At 38.0% G+C, this 21,470-nt stretch overlaps 1 protein-coding gene across 1 annotated transcript in view; it reads right to left on the bottom strand.

Moving 5' to 3' along the window:
• The window catches only part of GALNT2 (polypeptide N-acetylgalactosaminyltransferase 2), a 99,083-nt gene that overhangs the window by 44,826 nt on the left and 32,787 nt on the right, over positions 1 to 21,470 (bottom strand). Inside the window, exon 2 of the mRNA XM_010562670.1 lies at positions 705 to 795. Coding sequence (XP_010560972.1) covers positions 705 to 795 — 91 coding nt within the window. The remainder of the gene's footprint in view (positions 1 to 704; positions 796 to 21,470) is intronic.

Raw genomic sequence — 21,470 nt, 5'->3', positions numbered from 1 at the left:
TAAAATATTCAAATCCATTTTACTATTTCTGTATTTCTTAGTACAATAATTCTAGCTACATATTAAATCTCACCAATGTGAAACAGTTAAGCAGCAAAAGAAGTTTATGGAAGCAGTCACATGAAATGAAGATTCCTTAACACTTAATTTTCCTAGCTCATCCTCAAGGCATAAGAGCATTTCACTCAAATAAAACAAAAATCACGTTGCTCTGTTATTTGCCAGCATGTGACGAATACTGAGCGAGTATGAGAAAAATAAAGGTACACCATCAGCACACTCAGGAAAAACTGCCGCATCAAAAGCTAGACAAAACTGAAAAAGTATGAACCTTGGCTGAATTTTTAGTTGGAAGCACAGTCCCAAGGCAACTTGCCTGTTGCCTGCCAGCATTATCCATTGAGAGAAACAGACTACTTTTATACAAGAGGCTTTTACAGCAGCTCAAACCTATTGCAGGACAATACAAACATACTAGCAAAGAGTGACATTCTGTATGGCTTTAAACCCAAAGGAGCAGTGAAGCAGGTAAGATTTAAGAAAGCTGAAGCTTTAAGACTAGAGAAGTACATATTGCTAACATAATCCTAGCACTTCCGAACTACAAAGAATGATTAGAATCAGAACAACTGCTGTGTTTTACAGCTTCCAAGGATAAATGTTTTATGGCTACGGATCTTTCATAACAAATGTTACTGCAATACCTGGAGGTAGCGTCTCCACACTTTGTGCTTTGTCCTCCCCATCATTGCCACGCACGTCTTTCCTTTTGGGGTTGATATCATTTGGGTCCTCCTGAAAAAAGTACATAATCTTTAAAATAATCTCCTTAATTGATTTTATTTTGTTTTCAAAGCAAACAGCAATAACTAAGTTTTGTGTATTTTAAACTCATGAAGTGGTCCAAGAGAGCTAACTTTGGATTTTAAGAGAAAGGATGATTATTTCCTCTATTACTTGAAAAACGTAAAAAAAAAAAAGAACAAAAATTTAAGACAGGCTTTTGCATTTAATTTATGCAGTGATTCTTATTTGGAAAAAAAAAAAAGAAATGTTTAAGAAGGAAATGTATTAGGAAAGATGGAATAATTTTACTAAGTTATTTATTTCTTTATTTATTTATTTTAAAATTGGTAATACTCAAGTGAGCAATGCAGGCAAAAAGATTAAACAAAACCTGACGAAAGCCCTAATCTAGCAAGGAACAGCCCAAATAGGAAAGTTATCTGAAAAAGAGAAGTCAGGTTATCTAGCAGTTATATCCAGAGTGGCAGCCTTACTATTGGAAAAAAAATTCCAAAATATCTTCAGGTTGCTATTTTCATGTGTTCATTTCAATGGTGCTTTTTCTGGGCTTCACAGGCAACTCTGCTGGATTTGTGATTCCAGTAATATTGATAATACCCATGCAGAGAGGAGACAGAAAAGTTTCATCTCCCCCCTCCTCCAATTTCCAACGTTTATTGTGAATCTATAAATCTCATTTTCCTTTCAACAGAACCCCCCACACACACACTCTTGTATGCTCATTACCACAAAAATATAAGATGTCAAGCTGGAATGATCCCATTATGCATTTGGAAGAAGCAGAGAAGAGGGTAACTTTTTTTTTTTTTTAAAGGTAATTAGTAACTGTATGCCAATTTGCACACTACGCTTAGCCAACTGATTTAAGTGCCATCAGCTTCTGTTGTTCTTGCACGCTTGCTAAAGGAAATTCTGTTTCCTTTTCTACATCTGCACCGAAGAAGTCCCAGTTACAATACCAGTTTTATTTGCACAACCCTGCGAAAGACAACACCTTTACTACACCATGTAAGAAGATACAATACTATGCCTATACTAATCAATAAGTGCACCTAAATCTTTACTAGGCACTGCACTCAAGCAGTGCAGAACAGTTCGTATCTCTTCTAGGAACCTGTCAGAGTCTCCAGAACAGGGTGATGGTGTACAAACCACATACTGTAAACTGTCTCTGCCATCCCAGCTCCTTAGCCACATCTGGGAATTCTCTGGGTAGAAATGGGCCAAACTTATGTTGGGGAACATTTCAACCACAAATTATATCATTTCAGCATGTCCCCAAGCACGTCTGAATTTTCCAATGTAAATTCAGCTTAAGTGTCTACATTAAGTAGGCACTAATATTTGGAAATATGTTGAAAGAAGGCATCCAATTTCTAAAATACTGAAATGCAAAACTGAATACTGATGCTTTTTTGTTAATCATTTTTAGAAAAAAACCCAGCTATCTAAACACTACATCAGTTAAACATGAAATGCTATAAATGCATATTTTTCATAGCATCATGCATCAAGGATACCAGAGAGAAGGAATTTGTCCAAGTTCTTAAACTACGTTTCACTATGGTGGTACATGCTTTGGGCCACTGGGCCTCGTGGAGGTCAAGAGCTTTGCTTAAAGAAAGATTTAAGACAACAACAACAACAACAAAAAACAAAACCCCCCAAACACTCCCCAAAACACACAACGCATTTCAAGAACATGATCATAGCTCCTGCTGGTGAGGGAAATTGTCTGTCCCTGTGCACTGAGTCCCACCAGCACACTGAAACGGAAGATTTCTATGGTTCTAGAAAGTTGTATTTCACGAGTTATTTGGCTTTGTGCACCATATTATAGATAGCAATACTAAGGAAACAATAAGTGCAAGTATCAACTGTAGCTGGAATAAAAATCTTCTGAATAAGAATGTCAAGTTTTGCAAAATTCCACGAAGCTCTTCACTATACAAACTTGCTGTAACAAGTCTAAAAAAAATACTTACGTAAGTTGAAAAATAAATGCAACACATCTATTAAGCAATCAAAAAAATTTGGAAGGCTGTCTCCTGTAATTAAACAAAAACTATTGAGTTTAAGTCTCTAAGTCTTTAGGGGAAAAAAAATCTGCCTTCCCATTAATCCTTCTAGCTGAGGACCTTGTGCCATTAAGCATAATTATTTATCAAGTTCTTTCACTTTGGACTTTGATGCTGTTGTGTTTTGGTTTTTTTTAATAAACATAAACTACCAAAGGCAAAGTTAGATTCAGAGATCTTATAGCTAAATGCCATTTTGAATGCTTATAAATTTGAGGCTTCTAAGAAACTGCTTGGGTACAGCCTTCAGACATTCTAGGGTGAGCCAAGCTGCCAGGATGAAAGTTCCCACCGCAGATCGCTGGATGTTCAACTTGCCTCCTAAGTCTCCTTATAAAACAATATAGCGATGGGAGAGTATGGGATATTAACCTCAAACCTTTGTGCCCTAGATTAGGGCTTTGTGGTATTTTTCTTCTCCAAAAGAAGTCTCTTTTAACTATTTTTAAAAAAGACTACTCTGCTAAAACTGATGTTCTGTTGTAAGCACCAACTTTCACCCAATGAAGCATTTGGAAAGTACACATGGGAACCCCATGCCTTTTAGGGGCAAACAATATGTTATATCCTTTAGAGAGAACTCGAGTGCACAAAAGGAGAAGAAAGCAGATGTTAAAACCACAGACATAAATACAACCAGTTTCTTTACATCTCTGACTGTAAATTGCTTCAGCGTGTTAATTTGGTGCAATACACAAATGAATCGTATGGCCAAAATGACATTCCTATGTTGTCATCATCACAGGACAAGAGTTGCTTTTTCAGCTTGCTTGGAGTGAAACAAAATCCCAACTTCTAATGTGATCTTAAAAGGCTGCTTGCATTTGATGAGTAATCTTCTTGGTAGAAGATAATGCTTGCACCGACAAAAGTCATTCATACAAAAAGCTAAGCTTAAGGCAAGATTGAAAGCAACTGAAACCGTTTAAGAGGAGGCACAGCTCTTTAATCATGAGAGCACAAGAGGGAGATTGAATGAATAAAATTAAAAAGAAAAGGCTAATGCCTCTTTCTATATATTAATACTATTAGTACTTAATACTTTAAAATACCATTTTCCTGACATACTAAAAAAGCTGAAAATATCAGGCTACAACCTAAATATGTAAATGCTGTAAATACACCTGGACAAGTATTTTGAGCTTACTAAAAAAAATAAAAAGGTAGCTGGCCAACTAGCAGAGACACTAACCAAACATTAGATGCACGTGGAATGCCACTAGAGGAATGCATTTGGGGTCGTTGTTCATGCAGTTGTTTTCTCAGGCCAGGACACGTATAGCAACATCAAAATAAGTACATGCCAGCTATAATGCACGTGTTGCAGGGATTTGGCATACATTAATTTTACACATCATATCACTGCTTCCCATTAATTCCTGATTCAGTACCAGATGACATGAGAAGAAAGAAAATTGCAACCTTTTGACACCATTCAGTGGGAAATCTTACAACAGTATTGTAGTAATATATTAGGTGTACCAAATAAACCTGAATTAACTGTAATTTTTAAATCCAATTCTCTAAATACCTTTGCTACTCCAAAAGCTCAGAAGTTAGGTGATGTACATTTACTTGCCAACTTGTTAAAACGTTCCTTGCAAACCATAACCACAATTCATTATGGTTAAATTTATTCAGTTGGGGGGGCTTAGGGGTTTGGGTTTGGGGTTTTTTTAATGCTGATTAATCACTGAAGCACAGCAACTTTTTGTTTCAGGATACGGTAAACCTTCCATGCCTCAGAAAGCCTACATCAGTTTACAAACTTTGCAATTACCCCTTTTCTTTTCCTTCTCAAATCACCCACTCCATTAAGACTACCCTATAGATTAAATTTGAGACATGACAAAGATGCAATATGAAACTCCAGTTTCAAGAGCTAGACTCAAAAAAATTGTTTCTTGAAATGATTAGTGACACATTTGCAGCTGCTCTGACTGGTGCAGGGAAAGGGAGGATGAGGTAGTACAAATGCAAAGCAAGAGTCAAACACATTTTTACAACACTTCTACACATCTACAACAAGACACAATCATATTCAACAAGAAATTTAAGACTAGTGCCATTTGAGTTTAGAAAGCTGTAATTATATACAGATGTACATTAGTGGATAATTTCATTACCATTACTTCGAACTTCCAGACCACTTACCATTCTGGTTTGGGTATATTTGTTTGCATTGAATACTATATTCCTTACAAGCACTGCAAAGCAATTAGCGTTTTGTCAATTGTTATTTCACTTGGCACAAAAAAAAAAAAAAAAAAAAAAAAAAATTAAACTGATCCAAGTCCCTAGGTATTGCTCCTATAAAAAAACCAAACCACTTTAAACCACTACTGGTTTTCCTATTTCTGTCTTCCAATACTCTTTTTTTTTTTTCTTTTAATTAAAGTTTCAAGCATCACGGATTTGACATTTAGCTGCTATGTATTAGATCTCATTATAGCAGAGATTTCTATCCTACACTGGCTTCCTATCAACAAGAGAACAACTTACCAACATGTAACATCACCAAATATATTAAGATACTACACGCCTTACAAGTGGCAACTCAACACAGACTTCAGCAAAGCTTTTGTGGTTGAAAACATCTTAAATGGGAGCTGAATGTGCCTCCAAAACAAGCCATTCCTCTCTCAGGCAACCCAGATGCTGAACAACATGCAACATTTGGGCAAAGGAGATGGTTGGGAGCTATGACTGCACCACGGGCTACCTGGACCACTCACGGAAATGGCAGCACGACAGATGAAAACATCTCACAGGCTAACGCACAGAGCTATCCAACCGCTAAACCATCCAGCTATCCTAGACACGGTCAAACCAACCGCTTTGCTCATCGCCGTGTTCCAACACTACTTTTCAAAGAAGTTCGCGCAGAATACAAAGCGGGGAATTACACAGAACAAAGCAAAGTTTTACTTGCCTTCGTAGCATACACTCAGATAGAATAATTGAGAAACATGGCTTCGTGGGACAAAATGCATGCTAAGGCTTAATATCTGTTTTGGTACTTGCTTTTAAGGTGTTGGCCAAGGGCCAACTGCAGACAGATTTTCTTCACTGACGATTTTCTAAGAGGAAACTGCATACTGGCAACATCTTCAAAGAGCATCATTTGATCCAGCTGGCCTAATACAAGGCTTCGCTGCATCATGCAGTACACATCAGTCAAATCACCAGATGATTTTGGAAGGGGTGCTCTCACTGCAGACGACACTCCTCTCAGCACTTCATATACTTCTGTTCTGATCATGTACTTGGGGTCAGATACACAGAAGCACTTTGATGTTATGTAGAGCAGCACTTGGCATTGCAACAGTTTAATGCCTGCTACAATTCCAATCCCTAAACCAAGCATGAAGGCTCCTTACAGAGCTTAGTTAGCTAAGAAGAGGACTGAAAGCCGAGCAGAGTCCGACAGCTGCTTAAGGCACAGATGCAGCCAAAGCCCAATTTTCTTTGCTACTGCTGGCACTTAATATCCGCTTCTCCCCCCCCGCCCCAATCCCGTTTACAATTTTTTAATTAGACATCACATTAGATGCTTATGGAATAGCTAAGCAAGCTCTGAAGCGCCAGCTCCTCCTAACCTAGGAGAACCTTCAGCAGAGGACAGAGTCCAGCACGTTGGCTTGCTTTCTGACCCAATGCTTGCTTGCTGCCTTCCAAGAGGTCTTCAGAAACACGACTCCAAGTCCCTCTTGCTGTAGTAAATGAATCCAGCTTTCTACGTGCCAGGCAAGCACTCTAGCAATTTAACGTAATTAAAATTATGGGGCACCCATGTCTTCCCTTGTCAGCAAAAATGTTTTGTATGAAACTGAGATAAAGTGTGCTCTGAAATGCCTAGAACACTGCTTCTTAGAGGCAACACGAGCAGGAAATATCCCATAAACAAACGCTGACTTCCTTAGATGGCCAACTGGCTTGGCATTAGTAAAACAGACATTTCCAAGTACACCAAGAAGCGAAGCAGAAATGAACAGAAAAAACAGTGAGCATACATACAAATACTTTGCAATATTTGATTACCACTGTTAGATGTAATGTCTGAAATTATTACAGCAAAGATGATTGAATTTTCATTCTTATTCCTTTACTCAGTTTAAGTGAATTGCTGCCAAAGGTACATTCCTTTCATATGTTTGAATATTCAAAACAAAAATAGAAGATTCCAGTGAGGGGGGAACAAACACACGCACACACTCCTCATGCATACACGAAGGCAATTTAAAATTCTCAAAAAAGGGAGAAAAAGTATGAAGATTATACTTAGATGGCTCCATATATAGGCAATATGTTTAGATATACTCTCAGTGAAAACACTCAAAACATTTTGAAAATGCCAATTACTATAAGCTGTAGTCTCCAGACAAAATTAAATGCCTTAGTGCCCTACCTTCTCTGTAAATTTTACATTTACTTAGGGCAAAGTACATATTTTAGAGCTTAGAGGCACTATTTGAGGTACCAAAACAACTATAAAACCTGACATTTTATAAACCCAAAATGCATTAGACAAAAATAATGTATTATCTGAAGTTTCTGATATACATGTATACATATTCTCTGAGGAAGGTCTGATCTAGCTTTGCAGCAGAAGACTTATTTGTACAGCAAATGGGATCAACTGCAAGTTCTTGTTCCACTTCATTTAAGAATTCTGGGCATAATAAACTTATTGAATTGACAAAAGCCAACGAGCAACAGAAACCCTCAGGTAAGGCAGGCAGGGCTATTCAGGCAGTAAGCTTTTAAAGCACAGGTAAACTGTTAAATACAAAAATTTGCATTTCAGGAAATTTTGGGGAACTAATTAAAATTTGAAGATAACCTAAAAGTAACAGCATGACTTATCCTCCAAATCCCCACACTGCTTTAATATACACTGGGTTAATTGATTAGACCACAAATGCTATGCAGTTTTAGACTGTACTCCAGTATTTTACAAGAAACTATAAATTCTTCTGTAAGCATCTGACATCATATAACGTGGTCCTAAAGGTATAAAAAAACCCCACAACACTCTTACAGCTCTATGAGCATTCAGGCATCCAGCTCCAGGTGACCTCTAATTAACCATGTTCCCTTTTGCCTAGAGACTTCATCCACTCCAGTAATAAGTGTCTAAACTAAGTGGTCAACCTTATCACCTACCAAGAAAGCAGAAAACTAAACTTTATTTGCCTTACAAAACTGGCAAGATAGTATACCACCAGAAAGAGGAAACAACAACAAAAAAAACCGCAAAACCCACAAACCCAAAAAACTACAACACACCCTTCATTTTCTTCAGCCATACAGTGAGAAAAAGGTGTTGGAGCCAAAGTGGCCATCAGACTGAGAGGACAGTCAAGACGGTGCAATAACACACACCTGCTCAGCTAAAGCCTGGGTGGATAATAACACATCTTCTTGCCAGCAGCTACTTCTAACAACACCCACTAACCCAAGTCTACCATGCCTAAAGAAGCCCTACCAACCAAGCAAAAATCTCCGCAGAGGCTACCACAGACAGAAGCAGGACCGGCACTTGCCGTGAAGTGCCCAAGGACCAGAAAGCAAAACAGAATCTTGCTCTGACTGGTGGGAGAGACTGTCACCTCTCCACAGAAACAGCAGAAGCGAGGGGAAAGTCTCATACACGAGAAAGAACACGAATGCAACAGAAATACTGCAGACGAGCCATTAAAAGGCTTTGCTGGCTTTTTTTCTGACTATTCAATCCTCATGATTCATGAAGCTGTGTAAACGTATAAGGGTGGATGGCAGGAGGGAGGGGAAAAAAAAAAAAGAGGAGGAAAAACATTTAAGGGTACTGGGACTGATGGAAGGGTAAACTCTCAAGTGCACCAGTAACTTTGAAAGCAAAGAATAAACTCTTAAGGATGATGGCAGCAGGGAGTCAGAAGCAGTATCCAGTATTTCCTGTTAAATTTCTCATGTCTCAAAATAAAATAAATAAATAAATAAATCTAACTCGTCTGCACTACCTGCCACAGACTATGGAAATAAAACATCACAAAAAGATTATTTAAATTCGAGATAACATCTAAGTCTATTATCACTCAATTTTCGTTCCCAAAAGGAAAGATTGATGGAGACAAAGACATTTCTTTCAATAGTTAATTCATGGGGTTTTTTTAAATAATGTTTAGGACAGCCTTCTATTCTCAAATTATTGTCAGCGCAGACACTAGTTCCACAATTTACACAGTAAGTGCACACTCGGCAGCAATGGTGTTTATGTTGCTCTTAGTTGTGCTAGATTGGGAAAAAATCCAAGAATAAATTAATCATAAATCATCATCAAAAGGAGCTGAGTGATCTTATCTGTTATACGTATACTAGGAAAACAGCAGCAAAAAAAGAAGAGTCAGGAAGATGTCACAGAACTTTACCATCTGCAACTTGTTAAAAGCAACTTATTGGTATGTCCACCTCCAGGGAGCATTTTGTCATCATGTCTCATGGGTTAAAAAGTGTTTTGAGGTACATACTCAGGCAGCAGCATTAATTTTAGCATGCCTATCTCATACCTACTGCTTTTCCCATACTTTATAAGGTTTGCAAAGAACATTTTAAATGTTTTTGTTAGATTGTTTTAATTGGTCAGTTTCTGGAATGGGATAAGGTAGAAAGTGGTGACAGGTCCCAAAAAAGTAGGGCATGGCTTGATGCACAAACAGTATCTGCCCACTGTGCTTCTTTCAAAGTCCATAGCTCCTGTTTGAGAATTGCCGAGCGTATTCATTTTCTCGCTTGAGCACTTTCCAAGATGTGAAATCTGAACATTCAAGTAGCTTAATGCAAGTACACAGACTCCAATTCAGATCCAAGAGATATAGCGGGCACATTAGTCATTCAAAAAATTAACAAGATTAGACTAAACCCCTGTTTAACAATCCCAGTTGATTTTACTTACAGCAGATAAAAGATCCCACGGAACAACTAGTGCAGGAAGAGTAAGAAACCAGAAAGACAATATAATCTTAAACTGCTGCAATGCTTTGCAAAGCAGAATGTAGCTGGTGCTGCTTACCCTGACAAGTCAGCTGCTTTAAAGAAGACCAGCTGCTGCTGAAAAAGGCTGTTGACACTTCACCACATCTCCATCCTGAGCTGCTGGACTGTCCCCACTTCTCCCCTTCTAGACACTGGTGTGGCAGATCTGGTGATCCGAGTCATTCAGCTGACTTGACAGCGAGCTGGGGGGGGGGGGGGGGGGGGTATGGATGTATTTCACTAGTCGGGCTTTTTTAAAACCACTAAATTATCAGAGGTATTCGATGCAAGGGAAGCAGCAGCCAGGGTAGCAGGGAAAAAAGGACTGAAAGGGGTGTTCTCATTACAAGTAAAGGATTACAAGTTTAGTTACAACATTAAACTACCCATCAGTCAAAACCACTACATATTTTTCTGCTTGAAAGAAGGCAATTACTCCAACAAATGCTCAGGCATGATTTAATGCCATCTCTTGTTAATTCTACAGTATCAGAAGTGTCTGATGAATTAGCCTGCATTTCAAAGTCCTGTCCCTAATCCTCTTTGAATTCAACTCATCACTGCTCACTCTTAGCTTTAAGACTGACTCTCTAAAGAAAAAAAAAAGAAGAAAAAAAAAAAGCTTTTCCATGGGGGGGGTGGGAAGGGGGGGTGGGGGCACAGAAAGCAAAGGCAGTGGTGCTTTGTTTTAATATTTACACTCATGAGAAAGTCTCATTTTCTATAAGTCCGGGAAACTGGAGTTAAATAATGAAAGAAAAGCAAGGGATTGAATAAGTAAGCAGAACTCAACTTAAAATGTATGCATCCAATAACTTAAGTATACTGAAGTATTCCAATAACCCAGGTATTTCCAATTCTCCATCTATATACTTCTGAAGGAAGCAGTAGGCAATCCCTCAGCTGCAGTACAAGAACCAGCTGGGGCAGAAGGGAAGAATGGAAGAAAAAAAAAAACCCTCCCATGCCTTTACACACGTCTTGAAGCACAGAGAGCAGAAAGGGAAAGCAATTAGAACTAAACCCTTTTCAGCTTAATTTTGTTTTATAAATATTTAAACCTGCAAATGTAACTGAGATCAAAAGGATATACATTTATCAGAAATGCAAGTATCTGTAAAGGCAAAACTGCTGTGGCAGTCGCATCCACAGTTTGTTAGTAAAGGGAACAAGGTGACTATTACAACAAAACACCATAGAAACAGGATCCAGGAGAGCTATCTTGAATGAGGAAAAAGAAAAAAGGAAAACAAGATGCAGTTAAGACGTTGAGTGTTTTGCTGGATCAGATCTGCAAGGTCATGATGCAATGAAGCACACAAAAGTATACCACATTTTCTCAGCCCTAACAGAAGGTTATCACAGGCATATAAGGAAATTGAAGATAGGTTGAGACAAGGGAATTAAAGTTGCTGTGTCTTGGATCTTTTCTGTAGCATGCAAAAGCATTGTTTTGTGCCCTAAGAAAACAGTAGGAAAACAAAAAAGGAGATTAACTTAAAATCTTAACCTTTTTAAAGAGGGGAAAAGGTTAATCTTCAGATTCAGAAACTGAGCCACTGAAAAACAAGGGAACTATTTCCTTCTGCCTCTTTCAGGGAGGACATCTTTGAACACAAACAGATGGGAGTAAGTCCCAGAAGTCTGAAAAATTACTTAGTAACTCCTCTAATTAAATAACCTTATGACAAGCTTGCATTTGACAGATGACTTCTGCCTTCAATAACTCTGCATATTTTCCCTTCTATCCCAACATTACGATTTATGGACAAGTCTCTGCAGCTCTGGGCACATGACACAGTACACGCAGTATCACTATTTAGCATCAGTGTTTAACTGCAGATTATTTTTAAAAAAATCAAAATGAAAAAATATTGTCCACAGCAAGTGTAAAGTTTTAGTACAGTCCAAAAATTCTGACAGTACATGAATGCATTAGTAGATATCAAACATTAAGGGCTCCACAGTAGGAAATTCACACAGATAATTGCCAATAACATATTTCAGTTTTGCCAGACCTAGACAACATCGTTCATCTGAAACACTCTGGACTACTAAATCAAAGCTCAATCCCATAATGAAACCAAGGCCTATCACAAACCAGACAAGAAGTGTGAAAGGCAGACCCCTACATCAGGAGGAAAAAATACTAATCTCTACAGAGATAAGGGACATCTATTCTTCCTTCGATTTTTTTCTGCCAAATTTTAGTACTAAGATTTGTACCTGAAGTAGGCAATGCAGATCTTTGTATCTCTGCTCAACATGGAACAAAACTATACAACATTATACCTTTGAAAGACACCATTCTGCAATAAGGCACCAACTGGAAAAAAAAAAGCTTGCTTTTTTTGTCTACTAAGGTTAACACCCAAACCGAACCTATTGCAGGAAACCAATGTCAGAGCACTCTGTTAGTAAAATTTTGACCACACACAGACCCACAGCTTCAAGGCAGGAAATCAGGCATTTTGCCTTGCTGCTATACATTCTGCTCCCAGCACACAGCGCTGCTTTTCCTCCGAACTGCTCCTCATTAGTTTGTACTTTCTGAGAAAGTACGTTCCTTCAAGTTGGGATCCTGTTTATTCAGTCCTGAGCAAAGGCAGATAGTGAGGTGCAGAGGGGAGCAGCAGGTTTATGCAGCTGAATTTTACACCAAGTATATGAATGAGGCCCTTTAGATACGGTTTAAGCCCTGTGTGCAAAATCTTCAAGATTTCTCCTGCATATCAGATATATCTATGAGACCTGGGAAAACACAACTTCAGTTGTGAGACAAAACTAACAATACACAAAGCTGTTCACAGGAAAACAAGTTTTTCAGGACTGCAAGGAAGAGGTTTAGAAACGACTGGGCAATTTACTGAAGCATCCCAGGAATTCTGCATACTTGCAAGCAGCAAGTTGGACAGTGATTTCACACTATACAGGCACACTGGAGTTAAACTTATCCTAAAAAGAGGTGGGAAACCTCCTCCTGGATGTTAAGGCCTAGCAAGAAGAGGATGGAGGCTAAAGTCTGCTCAAGTTATGGTCTATTCATCTGCAATCCCTCAGAGGAGAGGTCACCAACTATGCACCCTTCGCGGAGATCTCGCACAACCTCCACAAAGAGCCCTTATCACAGAAGCTGACCTAAGAGGGGGAAAGCCAGAACTAAAGGCTGATCCAAGCATGACGGCTAAACCAGGTGCAACGCAGAAAGCTTTTGTGCCGCTCTCAACCCTACTAGTACGGAAAAGTCTTGGAATTTAACAACTCAAAAGACTCCAACAGGAAAGATGACTCCACCCCAGATTTTGCTTTAAGGCTGCCTAACTCATAAGCTATTAGAAACTTCTCAAAGTCAAAATTTAAACCCTTCTGCAGGATTTTATGAGCTACGATTTGCTAGAATTCATTAGCTCAAACAAGGTTTTTTACTACCAACTTGGAAATGGAATATTAGCCTTAACACTGGAAAATGCCATAAGACGGAGGTAAAAGCCATTGCCTGTTTTGGAAGTCATGAATGGTATATAAAAGATAATAGCAAAACGTCGCTCCCATCATCTACTGTTTCCACAATAACACCCTACTATTTTCAACAGTGAGCTCTCTGCCTCCTCTCACTAGATATGCCTATTTACTGACATTTGAGTCAGAAGTCATCCCAAAGTAAGTGAGAGAATAAGAAAAGGATTTGAGGAGAAAGACTCCTTAAATTCATGTGCATACATGCATATATAGATATATATGCACACACACAAAAATATATATATACATGCATACACAAAGAGAGAAGTATCCTTTCACGTGAGCAGCCAGAAATTAACTCAAATCGCAGACTTACTTTGTGGTAGAAAAGTGGGGGCAGGCACAGGGTGGGAGACCAAGTGCACTTTCAAAAGCGTAACAGAAATCCTAATAAGTATTCTGAGCTACTACTAGAAGACAGAAAAAAAAAAATTAATTGCTCTCCAGCAAGTGAGAGATGAGTTGAAATCCTGATCACAGCACAACAGCAAATAACAAAATTAAGAGATACATTATTCCAAAGAAGGAAAAAAACCTAAGGAGAAGCAACAAGATTTCACAAAAGCTAACGAAAAAAAATAGTAATATCAACTGTCTTGAACACAAGCCACTGCAGCACTCTCAAATTTAACTGGTAGGATAAAAAGGTGTGTTCAACTTCCCGAAAAATACATTGTCACGTGGATTAGAAAAGTCCTTAAGGATGAGAGAGTAAGGACTACATGATACTCAGGAAAGACATGCATGTCTATACAGTAGAAGGCAGCTCCAAATCACAAATTAGCTCCAGAAAGAATATGGTTATCAGTTTGATGCGTATACTGACCAGGAGGCTTCATATTGAGAAAGATCACTGCACTGCTGAGAATATTTTAATTACTCTATGTGAACATACTAACTCATTCACGTGTTGGTGGTCAATCAAGCAAGATATAGTCAGGTACTACAGTAAGTATCTAACACTACAAATCATTAAAAAAAAAAAAGCACAACTCATGACCATAAAGAGCTTACATTTCATTATTAGGATATTACTTCTTATTTCTCATCATTTTTCATTTCATTTTCTGTACCAGTCAAAACAGTAGCAGAACTGACAGAATGAAATAGCTGATGTGGTGGGAAAGGAGTGAGGATTATTTTAGTATTGGCTAGTCTACAAAATACTCAGGAAAAAATATATGATTTGAGACAGCAACATTTTCTTTCCCTGCATCAGTCTGAAAACCATGGGTTTTATTATGCTCTTGCATACACTGCAGATGTGGTCCTCAGTTTTGCACAACAGTAGCACCACTTCACACCTGAAGTCTGACTCATCTACTCTTTTCCAACTGTTATCCAACTAGAACATCATCTCTACAGGATAGCAATCTTCTTTCTGGCTAAAAAGGTGATTGCTATCTTTAAATCAGTCTCACACTCTATTATGAAGTGCCACTGTGTTGACTAAATTTATCAGAGATCTCATGACACACACACAAAAAAATCTTCAACACTGGACTGTGCAGATTGTTATGGCTGTATTTTCCAATTTTACTGATTGTAGACACTGTTTAGTCTCTCTTTTATACAGAATCTCAATTTACATAGCACTTTAAGCAGGCTCCTCCTTTACAAACACATAAACCAGCTGTCCAGCTCCAACAGTTCAGACAACAGGGAACAAGTAGCAACATGAGATACTACATGTAGATATCAAGACAGCTGCATCATTGGCTTTGTAAACTACTTCCTTCATTGCTGTTCTTTCAATTCATCCGTAATTCCTCATCACAATGAGGTATTGGAAGTGTCAAGTTTCATCAGTCAGTCCTTCCACTTCAAGGCTGAACGATAATATTTCTGAGAGCAAGAGGTTATAGCTGTAGACATCCGGTATCTCAAGCCTGAAAGCTAGACCCTCTAAGGCAAAACAAAAAAAAACACTCCCAAACCAAAACAACTCTTCTGGATATTTCTTAACTCCTAGAACAGTTTGTTTAACCTAAAAGATTTATAGGAGAGATTAAGAAACAAGTTGTTCGTCAAACTTGGAGGGATTCAAACTACACAAGTCAGAAGTTCTCAGATACTGTCTTATCTTCCTAATGACTTGTTTTGAATAGTGTGGATAAATAAACCAGGTATAGTCAAGTGGCTTCAACTTTTAGATCAGTCATGCTATCCAAAAGTTAAAGCCACCAGATTTAAAACAAAACAAAACACAACACAAATTGCTCTGATTTCTTACCCCGTTTTGTTTGTATTTTGGAAAAAAGCACGAAAATATTGAGCCACAGCATACAAGTGAAACTGAGCTTCAGAGAGGTGGTACTTCTCATAGCCGTACTTCTCACTTACACAGACTAATAATTCAAAAGCTATTTCTAGACTAATGAGTAAATATGATCTGACAAATTCCTTAAATTCTGACTCGCATAGTCAGACTAGTAGTTGAATTGCAGCCTAAATGCAGCTTTAGCATCATTTTTAAGACTTCATTAAGACTAGAATAGATAACAGAACTACGCAAGCAGCAGCATTTATAAGCTAAGGCCATAAGAAATTAGGCTTTGTAGTCTCAGCCCACAAGGAGTTACAAATATTTCAATTTCACAATATAGCTGTTCCTTCAGGGATGTCATAATCTGATCCATCCTTATCTACTACATTGTCTAGTTTCAAAGAACTTGACAAAGATGAAATATTGAAGTTTATTTTGAACTGAACAACATATTCAAAAGTCAGAGAAGGGAGAAGAATAAGGAAGGAAAGAAACAGGACAGTCCATCAAAAGAGTTTTCTGGGGCAGGAGGAAGGCTAAAAAAAAAAAAATACTGACACATACAAATGCAAAAAAACTCCTAGAGAAAATGAAGGAAAACTTCAGAACCACCAAGCAACAATTCAAAGCAAGTATTTCTTTGACATTTAATTCTCACTACTGGATACAGGTTTCAGATAACAGCAACTTTAAAAGGTTTATTATTAAAAACATAGACCACTTGAAAACTCATTTATTTTGCACTTGCAGGAAAACACAGATAAAGACAGAGGCATAGATTAGGTCACCTGCTCTTAAAGTGCGTGCTGTTCTGTTGATGGATATTATTCACATGTCGAGATTAAAGTTGAAAAAATGAAGTGCTAAAGGAAATTCTGAAAGATAAAACCCCCTAAATTTACACGAGCACTAAAAGCAACATTCACAAATAATGTAAAAAGGGCAAAGGAGGGGGAGATGCATGTTAACTACTCTAGCTACTGAACTACTGAAGGCTACTTTCCAAAAGCCAAATATCTGCTACTTTTTGCCAGCCCCGAGCAATATTGCTTGGTGACACCAACCTTTGCCACCTTTATCCTTTTAACTCATGCACTCACACTTCTTTCCTCTAAGAGGATGAATCAGTCCTTAAAACCGGAGTTGAGTTCTTTGATGCTGCAGCTGATCAGGTGCCACTGAATCAAGCTGCAACGCAAACAGGAACAAGTTATAGCACTGGTTTCTCACATCACTTTTGTAAACTGCCAGCTCTACTTCCTCAACCTAACATCAAAACCTGTTCTGATCCTGTATTTCCCTTCCTCCAAACATTTTTGACTGCTGGCATTATAAAAAAAAAAAGAGTTGCTTACTGTCAGCATTAGCTGCACCTGAAAAACCTATGTATTACGATTTGGGATGGCCATACTTGGTTCTAAAACACAGCTAAACACTGTTTACATATTTTCTCCTACTCCTTCAAAGACACGCATCCAGCAACCACTTTTTTTACAGTTTCTTGTGCTTGTGACTCCTCTACAATCAGCACTTAAGACAAAACACTAAAAAAAACATTGTCAGCTCCATACCCAATGCTAACCATTTGTTGCAATGGCACATATTCAGAAATAATGCTGAGATTATATAAAGGTAGTCTCTAAACTTTCTTATACAGAGAGAAATACAACTGGGCAAGACTTTCCCTTCATAAGCACAATAATATAATAAGTTGGTTTGGAATACATGTTGCACAAGATTATTATTGGATTTATTCCTCTATCAGCTGCTTTTATTGCTACCAAAGGGATTCTCTTTTTTTGGCTGGAGCTACTGAAAACAACAACTGGCCCAATGCTAGAGAGAAGAAAGGTGAATTTTCAGACATAAGTGGGAACTTAGAATTTTAAAATCCTATTTAAGGAGGTGAAAACCAATAAAAAGCTGAGTATTTGTTAAAATTCACAACCTACAATGGGAGCAATAGGTGTTATGTTAAGGAACACCTTTATAAGTAAATTGGGTTTTAATCAGGCTATTAGTTTAAATGCTTTTCAGATACAATAAGAATGTCTTATTAAACGCATGACTACAAATAACTTTGAGAATAATCTTGGTTCATTGCTTGGTTACAGTAAGCCCGAAGCAGTGCACACAGACAGGTTTATTGATTAGTTTTGGACACAGGAAGATCTTGCATTTATGAAATCAAAGTACTTGAGGCAAAGATAAACTTACACAGAAACTCATACGTTGCAGTTTACGCTTCACTTTAATAGCAGGTATTGATTCTGTCTTAAGCATCAGTTTATTCCACTGACTACAAACCACAGCTGCTAAAATCACTGAAGAGAAACAAGGCAATTCAATTTTTAGATTTTCAAATATCCTTTTGCACTGTTTTTCAGAAGTGTTTTAATTATGGTAAAATTGTATTTATGGAATAATGAGATACCCTTGACACCACTGCAAGTAAAAAGCAAAGTAGCTTTTTTTAAGCCGAGGATAGAAAGTCTTACGACAATTATTCAAGACTTGTCTAGTCAATTTAGTATTCGGAAATAGTTTGCTGGCAACTGCACTTTAAGCCTTGTGAATAGCAAGCAGCACCTTGTATTTCTTAGTGTCCCTTTACACAGAGATGAACCTATGTCTGTATCTTCTCACATTAAACACTTTCAAGTTGAAGTAGTACATTTTTCCACTCCTGTTTAATTTAGATTTCTTAGCCCAGTTTTCTACATGGTAATGGATTTTTACTACCGTCTTGCACTCTGCTAGGTTTCTGGATTTAAAAAGGTGGTTTGATTTTTTTTTTTAATGCACTTTTCTATATGGAGTGATTTAAAATAAAAGAGAGAGACTGCCCCCATAATAGTTTTTCTTTTGTATGCTTATTCTTCCTTGCCCTCCTCCCCAAAGAAAAATACACAGTACCTCTCGAACAGTTTACATACCTGATGGCAATTCTCAGGGATAATTTTGGGGAACACCTACCACCACCACCACTGAAAACAACCACTTTGTATTGAAGATCTTGACCATATCAAGGAGGGTGAGCATATGGGGCAGGGGGATCAATGCAAAAGGTGATCTGGAGAACATAACCTATCAGCCCTCAGATGTGATGTCAAGAGGGCTCTCTTCTGAACAAAATATAATGCTTCTCACTTTTTAACCAGGTTAGTCCTTTGTACCTACTTGGATCTGTCCAGGTTAAATTCCAGGAAACTGTAGTGAGAGCAGAGATAAAGGAATTTGAGGAAAAATGCAGAACCTGCAGAACTGACAGAAGCAAAGTAAAGAGATTTTTCAGAAGAAAGGGGCTTGTCTGGAACCCTCAGGGGGGGGGAGGAGGAGAATGTAATACACTGTTTACTCATAAAACCCAAACACACACATCTAAGGACAAAAAAAGAAAAAAGCAAGCTGCATACTCAGGTTTAATTATGGAAAAGAAAAGCATCTTGGGCTTATTTCTACCATAAACTCTTGGAAGGCAGCAGAGATCATAAGAAATGGTTCTCCAAAATGAAAAGAAACCTAGAGCTCTGCACCAGCAGGATCAAGAAAAAACAAACCTGCTCTGAAGTCCAAAATGAATCTTAATCATGAATATCTACAAACTATATAACAGTATGAATAATACATATTCCAGATGACAGAAAGTAAATATTTGTTCTTTTAATGAAATCATTCCTTTGGAGATGAAATAAAATACTGGTTATTTTTACCTAACTTTGAGTTGTCACATATTCATCCACTTAAAAGGGGAACTGCATCCTTGACGACGATCAATTTTCTTGGAGAAGATCAGTACAAGCTGCAGGGCTCTGAACTTTCTAGAAACCATACTGAAATCTCGTAACCTTTTGAAGAAAATAATGTCTTTTTTGCCAGTCAAACACTAAAAGCATGAATTTATGTAGCTAAGGTGAAAAAATACAGTGTAGGAAAGAGGAAATATACCAAGTGTCAGGGAACCCAAATGAGAGAGCTGCTGGAAGAACGATATCACACCTTCCTCCTCCACACTATTGATAAACTGGACATGTCTGGCTTTCAATGAAGGACTAGATTAAAATCAGGTTTCCCTGCTCTTGCACCAGACTTTCTGCAGTTTGCATTCTTAACCCGCCTTCTACGTTGGTTCAACACACAGAAGGATGTGTTAGACCTGCACATTAGCAATATATTTAGTTACAGCTGAAATCCAGTTCAAAAAAACCCTTAAAGCTTATTTCTGATGAGTTTCAGGTATCTAATTCTGAACATGTCGAAAAGCAAACCTGGTTTTGTCAAACACACAATACCACCAAAAGATTGGCCCGTTCAAATAGTGATCAATTCAACTAGCAAGAACTAAGGACATACATGGGCTAAAGGCAAAGGAGCAGAGCTGGCAGACACAGAAGAGCGTGTCTGTCCAGGAGCTCTTCAGCAGGGCTCTGCAGAACAAAGGAGAGCTCTGCTTGGCCAGACAGAGAATACTTTCAAGCAGTTTCTCATGCCTTGCACCTAGTTATCTATTAATCTCTTACTGAGTGCCAACAGAGCAGCACTTTTCAGCTTTCACTTTCATTTTCCACTAAAGATGGGCTCAGGCATCTCCAGGAGACCATTACATTACATTTCGGAGTCCAAGCTGCACGGCTATGTCAGCTGTGACCCAGGTAAAAGTTCTGAAGCTCAAGAACATGCAAGTACTGACACATGAACCCAGACACTCAGCAAGAGTCTGTTCTGCTAGACCAATTACACCAGTCCTCTTCACACGGCAGAGCTAGCACACCCGAACGCACACCACAGCAAAAATGTCATAGCATGTATGGATAATGAATCGGGAGGACACGGTCCAGCCAAGGTAGCAGGCTTGAATCATAAAAAGGAGAATCTGGTCGTGTTTGTGCCCTGTGAAGTTTTGCTCTCTTTCTCTCCAGCCATTGGAACAACTAATAAATCTCATCTATTAGGCTGACCCAGAAAATGGATGTGCAAGACATTTTGAAAAGTACATAAGTAAATTCAATTTTCTGGCAGTAAATTCACTTGCATTTTAGTTACCCCCTACTCACCCCAAAGAAAAGATGTATTTTCTCAACAGAATGTTATGCTCTACACAAAAATTGCCCTGAATTTAATTTAAAAAAAAAAAAGCTTTCATGCACACAAGAACAATGGAAACTGAAGGGGTGGGCAAAACCAAACCACAGTATATATTTAACACTTATAAAAAGGTACAAAACTTTGAAATATGCCATTTGTCCTATTCATTTTCCAGGTATCTCCTGCTTACAGGCAAAGTTTCAAACAGGTCTTTCATCCTTGTAAGAGCAGTAACTAGTGAACTTTTGTAACAAAACAAGAATCTGTTGGAAATAAACTAGATTTCCATCATAAGATTTCTGCTTAAAAGTAAAAACAGGTTCCATCTCAGAAGCCTACCTTTCCAGAAGCTAACACAGGCTATGAGAAATCATTCTTAATTGTTCTACAGCACCTTACGCAGCAACATTGACTAATATGACAAAAAAAGTATTTCTCCTTTTCCATTGGTCCCTCATGGTACTTTGATAAAGCCAAATACCACAGCAGATGCATAAAATTCCCTGGCCAGCAAAAAAATTATTAGATGAACAGATTTTTTGTTGCACAACCAGCAAACTGTACGGAAACATATTCCTTTCACAGGAAAAAGAGTTACAAGGGAAAGAACAGAAAATGAAATAGCTGTTCTGGCAGTCAATACTTCTCTTATCCTAGAAAAAACATACCACATGTCATCCATCAGGAGAAATGTATTAATA

The sequence above is a fragment of the Haliaeetus leucocephalus genome, unplaced genomic scaffold (genome assembly GCF_000737465.1).
Source record: "Haliaeetus leucocephalus isolate CR32 unplaced genomic scaffold, Haliaeetus_leucocephalus-4.0 Scaffold162, whole genome shotgun sequence".
NCBI classification, from domain to species: Eukaryota; Metazoa; Chordata; class Aves; order Accipitriformes; family Accipitridae; genus Haliaeetus; species Haliaeetus leucocephalus.
This window is presented reverse-complemented; position numbering and strand designations above follow the sequence as displayed.